General features: G+C 62.5%; 3 protein-coding genes across 8 annotated transcripts in view; 2 read left to right on the forward strand and 1 right to left on the reverse strand.

Annotated features, from left to right (window-relative positions):
- The window catches only part of SOX13 (SRY-box transcription factor 13), a 13990-nt gene extending 13197 nt beyond the window's left edge, over window positions 1–793 (forward strand). For all 5 annotated transcript variants that reach the window (XR_006013700.1, XM_042013733.1, XM_042013736.1 and 2 more), the window contains one exon: window positions 1–793. This exon is cut by the window's left edge. The gene's annotated coding sequence lies outside the window, so the exon portion shown is untranslated.
- The window catches only part of LOC121657529 (copper metallothionein 1-like), a 2481-nt gene extending 671 nt beyond the window's left edge, over window positions 1–1810 (forward strand). Inside the window, exon 4 of the mRNA XM_042013325.1 lies at window positions 1698–1810. Coding sequence (XP_041869259.1) covers window positions 1698–1810 — 113 coding nt within the window. The remainder of the gene's footprint in view (window positions 1–1697) is intronic.
- Window positions 663–6902, reverse strand: part of ETNK2 (ethanolamine kinase 2) — an 11585-nt gene continuing 5345 nt past the window's right edge. Inside the window, exons 2-8 of one of the 2 annotated variants that reach the window (XM_042013761.1) lie at window positions 5707–5966; window positions 5121–5258; window positions 3813–3955; window positions 3646–3729; window positions 2872–3041; window positions 2218–2291; window positions 663–2110 (exon numbers count right to left, since the gene is read on the reverse strand). In XM_042013761.1, coding sequence (XP_041869695.1) covers window positions 2038–2110; window positions 2218–2291; window positions 2872–3041; window positions 3646–3729; window positions 3813–3955; window positions 5121–5258; window positions 5707–5912 — 888 coding nt within the window. In that variant the 5' untranslated portion in view covers window positions 5913–5966 and the 3' untranslated portion in view covers window positions 663–2037. Of the gene's footprint in view, window positions 2111–2217; window positions 2292–2871; window positions 3042–3645; window positions 3730–3812; window positions 3956–5120; window positions 5259–5706; window positions 5967–6902 lie in introns of those variants that run through there. The other variant, XM_042013760.1, reaches the window with a different exon arrangement.

Here is a 6902-nt window from a genome sequence, read left to right on the forward strand (position 1 = left end):
TGAGTGTGACTGTGCAGTGTCCAGCTGCGTCCCCCGTGTCCCTCCGTGCGCGGGGCTCCGGCACCTCCCTGTGGCAGCGGCCAGGAACAGGCTCCGAGCGTCTGGCACCGCGGGGCCATCACCGTGCTGGGGACACCGCGGGGACCGTGACCACGCTGGGGACACTGTGGGCACTGTCACCGTGCTGGGGACACCGCGCGAGTCGTGGCCACCCGGGCTCGAGGCCGCACAAAGCGAGGACCAGCCCCTGTCCCCGTGTCCCCAGCCCGGGGTGGGGATCCGAGGCTCGGCAGCACCAGCGCCCCAATGCTGGGGCCATTGCCCTGGGGACATCCTTTACCCCAGGGGACATCCCGCCTCGTCCCCTGCCCAGCCAACCCCTCCCTCCCTCTCCTGCCCTTTGTCAGTGCTTTATTTATTCCCAACTCCCTGTGCCGGGGCTGGGGTCCCTGGGGAAGGAAAAGGGGGTCACTGGGGAAGGAAAAGGGGGTCACTGGGGAAGGAAAAAGGTCCCAGCTCCAAGGTGGGATGGGATGGGGTGGGGTGGGATGCAGAGGGATTGGAAGCAGATGTGTCCCCTCCCCACAGCTGCAGCTCTTCCTGTCTCTCTTTCATTTCTTTTTCTTTTTCTTTTTTTTGGTGTTTTGTTTTGTTTTTAAAGATTGTAAATATAGATAGAGCTTTATTTTGTTAATAAGACGACGAGTAACTTAACCTGTATATTTCACATCCCTGTTTACAACCCTCCCTCCCCCTGTCCCTTGGCACAATAAAAGTGACTTTTTGGAGCAGAGAGAGGGGCCTGGGCTTCACCAGATTGGGGGGCAAGGGTTGGATGGGGACATCTCCAGATCCAGAGGGGACAGGAGCACCCCCAGACTCCGAGGGTGCTGCCCCTGCTCCAGCACAAGTCCCCCACCAGACCCACCACCCCCAAATTCCAGCTACCAGCAGCTTTTATTTCGCACCAAAACGAACACGGACGCACCAGCAGCCCTGGCTCTGGCTGGGGGAGGTCCCTGTGCCCGCAGGGGGGGACAGTCACCTTGTCCCCACGGCCAAGGCAGGGGCACAGGGCGCTGATTGCACCCCCGGCTGCTGCACAACCACTGTGATGAGCTGGACAGGGCTCAGCAGGGCAGGGTGGGGGGTGAAGCTGTGCCCAGTCCTGGAGCAGCTCCGTGCCACCTCCTCCCGGGGGTGGGGACGTGGCCAAGGAAGGTGCACAGGGTTGGGGACGGGCAGGACTGACCCCCCTGGACTCCCCGGACACCCCTGGTCCCGGGGGTGAGGTAAAGGCAGAGCTGGGAATCTCCTGCTCCAGCAGCACGGGGGGTGGGGGAAGCCAGCAAGCTGAGGGGGGCAGTGGGGACAGGCAGGGCCAGCCCCGGGCTGGGCACAGCGCAGGGGACAGGCACCCAGTGCCCACCAGCAACACCCCACTGGTCCCAAATCCTCGTGGCTCACGGCTGGCCCTGCCCCTTTCCCCCGCAGCTCCCACCCCTCATGGAAAAGGGTCCCGTGCCTGGGGTCAGCAGGGACCCGGGAAAGGTGCTGGTTTGGGGGTGGCACCTCAGTGCCACCAGCAGGGCAGGAGGGGACAGAGGGTGCAGCGAAGGGGGGCAGCCAAAAATGACCGGGCAGCTCTGGGGGCTCCTGAGCGGATGGGGTGACCCCGTGTCCCTCCTCGGGGACAGCGCAGGGGGGGCAGGACGAGTGCCAGGCCGAGCAGCAGCAGCAGCAGTGCCAGCAGGGCACGGCCCTGCCGGGCACCGGGGCCGAGCGGGGCTCAGCCTTAAGGCGATGGTGAGGCTTCCTCGCGTGGGCTGGGGCCTCGCCGGGGCTGTGGTCCTCTCCAGCATCTCATGGTCCAGTCTTGGGGGGTGTCCAGGGTCTCCTGGAAGCGGCGCCGGCTGGGGCAGAGCTCCTCTCCTCCCCCTTGGCAGCGGCAGGACCGGCCCTTGACCCCAGCAGGGCTGGGCAAGGGGCGAGGGGGACGCGAGGACACGGCCGGGACAGAAGAGCTCGGGGTGGTGCCTATTTGGGGACCTGCAGGGCTGTGACCACCGGCTTCATCTTGAAGTACTCTTTAAACCTTAACTTTGCATATCTGCCAAGAAAAGAGGGACAACCCTGAGCCACTCGTGGCCCCAGGGGCTGCCAGGATCCTCCTGCTCTCCGGTCATTTCCCACCGGGAGTAACCGAGCTGGACTCACCGTAAGAAATTAAAGTCTATGGTGGAGTATTTGTCCTGGATCAGGCCCCAGCATGCCCAGAGGAAATGGGAGGCCTGCAATGGGCAGAACAAGGATCAGGGAATGGGCACGGGGCATCCGTGCCCGCGGGACGGAGGCGTGTGACATCCCGGGGCAGTGACGACGACAGGACACGGAGCGGGGCTGGCCCACACCGAGATTTTTGTGCCCTCCAGAGGCTGCTCCCTTCAGGGACAATGCTGAACACGGGGTCCCAGCCCCTGTGCTGCCCTCCCAGCAGCTCCAGCCAGGGAAAAGAGAGGATATTTCACCCGAAATTTCCAGAAAATTGGCTCGGGCCGCCCCTGGCAGTTCCCAAAAAGGATTTCCTCACGCCAGGCCGTGTCTGACCCCTCTGCAGGGACGCCCAAGGCCGCGGCTGTCGGACACACGCTGTCCCCAGCACACCCCTGTGACCTGGCCCGGGGGCTCGGTGCCCCTGAGGCGCTGCCAGGCCCTGTGGGACAGCCTGGCCCAGGTGTCCCCAAGCCCCCAAGATGGCACCTGCAGCCCCATCCATCCTCGCCAGGGCAGCTGGAAGCCCAAGAGCAGAGGAAATCCCATGCCCTGGGTTGTGTTCTCACCCCTGGAGCAAGGCCGGCTCCTTCTACTCACCAAGGAAAACTTGTTCACTTGCACGTAGAGAGTTTCCAGCTCCTCCTCGGACACCTGGGTGTCCCCTGGGTGCCCCCGGGTGAGCTCCTTGTAGGCCTGCAGGTAGGAGCGCAGCCACTGCAGCTGCGTCTCCTTGCTGGGGTAGAGGCCGTAATCCACCTCCTTCACGCCTGGGGGGTCAGGGGGACACGAGGGGGACACAGGGGGGACACAGGGGGGTTGGATTCCCCACGAGGAGAACACAGCCCCAGCCGTGCACAAACCGAGGAGCAGCTGCTGGCCCCCACCCGGCCTCGGGGGCATTCAGGTGCCCAAGGCCAGCAGAGACCCTGCCTCAGACACGGCTCTGAGCATGGACAGCCCCGTTTCCTGCTGTAGGATTGGGGGTGCAGCTCCCTCCTTCATCCCAGTAATAGGAGACCCCATTTCCCACCCCAGGACAGGGGACACAACTCCCAACTCCATCCCAGTAATTGGAGACCCCATTTCCCACCACGGGAGTGGGGACACAACTCCCTTGTCCATCCCAGTAACAGGAGACCCCATTTTCCATCCCTGGACTGGGAATACAAGTCCCTCCTCCACCCCCAGGGATGAAGAGACCCCATTTCCCACCCCAGGACAGGGGATACAACTCCCTCCTCCATCCCAGTAACAGGAGACCCCATTTCCCATCATGGGAGTGGGGACACAACTCCCTCCTCCACCCCCAGGGATGGGGACACCCCAGGCCAGCAGTGGGGGGGACCTTTGGAGCCCCGCGAGGATCCCAACCTGCAAACTCATTGAAGTGGTTCCCAATGTCGAAGGCCTGGTAGTTGTACCCCGTGTACTCGTAGTCGATGAAGCGAACGTGCTCTGCAGAGGCAAAGGTGGAGGCCGTGAGGCGGGGAGGGACAGAGGTGACAGAGGGACAGAGGTGACCCCCCGGGCACGCAGACCTCGTGTCCTGTCGTAGATGATGTTCTTGCACAGGAGGTCGTTGTGGCACAGCACCACGGGGGACCCCAGCTGCGACAGCGTCTCCTTCATCCAGGCCAGCTCCTGCTCCAGCGCCTCCAGGCTGGGCACGTCCTGCGGGAGGCTGGCAAGAGGGACAAAAGGGACAGGGGGATGGGGTGGCATCGCTGCTGCTCTCGGGGAGCCTCCCTGGGGGCTCAGGGGCAGAATTTCCCCGGCTTCCAGCGCTTCCCTGGCGGCTCAGGGGCAGAATTTCCCCGGCTTCCAGCGCTTCCCTGGGGGCTCAGCGATTGCATTTCCCGACTTCCCTCTCGTGCCTTACAAAGGACCCCATTAATGACACAAAGCGGGGCTAACGAGGCTGGTTTTGGGGAGGGGGCCAGGTCCGGCTGCCTGGTACCCAGGCAGACACCACAACCCAGCCTCAGCGCGTCCCTTGCCCCCCAAAACCCCCACGCCCACCCCCCCAAATCCACCCAGGCCGCCCCCAGCGCTCTGTCCCCGAGCACCCGGAGAAGCCCCGGGGAATGTTTTGGACTCTGGCGGGGCACGCAGCCCCGCGGTAACCTCGGGAGCGTGGGTTCCAAGAAGAGAGCTCGTTAATCATTGCCTAATTGGCCGCGCTGAAGGCGCAGCTTGGGTAAAGTCTGCCCGTGGCCCGGCGGGGGCTGAGAAAAGCCCGGCTGGCTCCTGCCGCTGGTTAATGATTCCCCTGCCTCGGGGTTCGTTCACCTCCTCCGCCTCTTGGGGCTGCCCGAATCCTTCCCAGACACCCCAACACTCACCTGGTGCATCAACCCAGCCTTCTGCCCCCCCCCAAAAAAATGGGATGGGCTGGTTGGGAGTGGGGACTGGGTGTTTGAATCTAGGCTGGGTTTCTAGGATTCATCGTCAGCTCAGCAGGGCTTGAGCTCCGGCTTATTCTAGGCTTAAATTCCCTGGAGGAGGAGGAGGAGGAGGAGGAGGATTGGTACAGCAGTGGGCTGTATTGGTACGGCTGTGGCTCCAGCTGGATCCTGCCTGGATGCCGCACAGACACATCCCAGAGCCCCAAAAAAGCTGAATTTCCCCCAAACTGACAGCAGGAAGGGGCTGGAGCTGCCTCCACCCCACACGGAGCTCCGGGAGGGATCCAGCAGCGGATCCAGCCCCAAACTCACCCCCAGATCCCCGCAGAGGCTTTACCTGGGAACCAGGGCTCTTCCCCCCGGTCCTGCCTGGCCCTAGAGCTGGGTGGGCAGCGGGTGCCCGAGGCAGAGCGGGGCTCTGTGGGATCCCTCTGCCTTTACCTGGGGTCGGATACCTTTGGGCTGAGCTCCGTCTTCACCAGGGTGAGGTATTTGTGCAGCTTCTGCCACAGGATGGGCCTGGGGAGGCTCCCGTTGGCGTGGATGGCGTGGACTCGGGCCATCTCCCGGGCCACCAGCCTGGCGTGGAGCACAGGAGAGGGGTGAGAGGTGATCCCAAATCCTTCGAATCCCTCCCAAAATCCCCAAAAGAGCTTTGGGACGTCTTGAGGGGGATTCTTTGAAAATCTTGTTTAAAAGCACGGGGTTGGCACAGCTGAACCCTCATTCCATGGCAGGGATCAGCCTCTGAAGCATTTCAGAGTTCACATTTTCAGGGCAAATTCAGCCCAAAACTGTGCTTCCCAAGAAATTCCAGCTTCCCAGGAAACTTCTCCTCGCCAAAACCCGATGCTTTAGAAATTTGCTAATTTTGATGATCCTGGCTGAAATTTGGCCCATTTATCCCCCAACACCACCCAGGCCTGGGCACATCAGTGACCCCCACCCATGGCAGCGAGGGGAGGGCTGGAAACACGGAACAAACCCCTGGAAAACCCCCAGGGGATGACACGGGGGTCCCACAAACCTGAAGATGTGGGGGTCCCGCACGTGGTCAGGCCCCAGCGCGATTCCTGGCAGGAATTGGTAGCAGAGCCCGTTCTGGAAGGCGCAGTAGAGGTCGGGGGCGCAGCCGTGGGCGCGCAGCACCTGGAAATTCCTCAGCTCCGTCTCCCTGTCCACCAGCAGCTCCGTCTTCCTGCCGTACACACGCACCAGCACCGCGTCCGCCATGCCCTCGTCCCTGTAGCAGGCCACCAGCTTGTTGGTGATGCCATCGGTGAAGAGCTGGGTGGGGACAAAGACGGCGCCGGTGACACCTGAACATCCCAGCTGGGAATGGGGGAACCCCTTCGCCTCCTTCCCAGCGGTGGAAAAACCTCGTGGCAAGGGCAGGAACGGGGAAAAGGAGTGAGGTGCCACAGCCAGGAAGGCTCTTGGGGGAGAGGACAGGAGTTTGCAAGGCCTCGAGGCTCTGTGCAGGCAGCCCTGGGCAGAGCCACGCTGGTGGTTTGGGTGGAAATCCTGCTGCTTTCCACCTGGGACAGCCCAGGGATAGCTCAGGGATAGCTCAGGGATAGCGCAGGGATAGCCCAGGGATGGTTCAGGGATAGCCCAGGGATAGCTCAGGGATAGCCCAGGGATAGCTCAGGCATAGCCCAAGGATAGCCCAGGGATAGCCCAGGGATAGCTCAGGGATAGCTCAGGGAGAGTGCAGGGATAGCCCAGGGATAGCTCAGGGATAGCTCAGGGATAGCTCAGGGATAGCCCAAGGATAGCCCAGGGATAGCTCAGGGATAGCCCAGGGAGAGTGCAGGGATAGCCCAGGGATAGCCCAGGGATAGCTCAGGGATAGCTCAGGGATAGCTCAGGGATAGCTCAGGGATAGCCCAGGGATAGCCCAGGGATAGCCCAGGGATAGCTCAGGGATAGCTCAGGGATAGCCCAGGGATAGCTCAGGGATAGCTCAGGGATAGCCCAGCGATAGCCCAGCGATAGCTCAGCGATAGCTCAGGGATAGCTCAGGGATAGCTCAGGGATAGCCCAGGGATAGCTCAGGGATAGCCCAGGGATAGCCCAGGGATATCTCAGGGATGGTTCAGGGATAGCCCAGGGATAGCCCAGGGATGGTTCAGGGATAGCCCAGGGATAGCCCAGGGATAGCCCAGGGATAGCCCAGGGATAGCCCAGGGATAACTCAGGGATAGCCCAGGGATAGCCCAG

This window comes from Corvus kubaryi, unplaced genomic scaffold (genome assembly GCF_017639235.1).
Source record: "Corvus kubaryi isolate FWS band 111438036 unplaced genomic scaffold, C.kubaryi_AGA036_p1.0 split1-37355, whole genome shotgun sequence".
Lineage (NCBI taxonomy): Eukaryota > Metazoa > Chordata > Aves > Passeriformes > Corvidae > Corvus > Corvus kubaryi.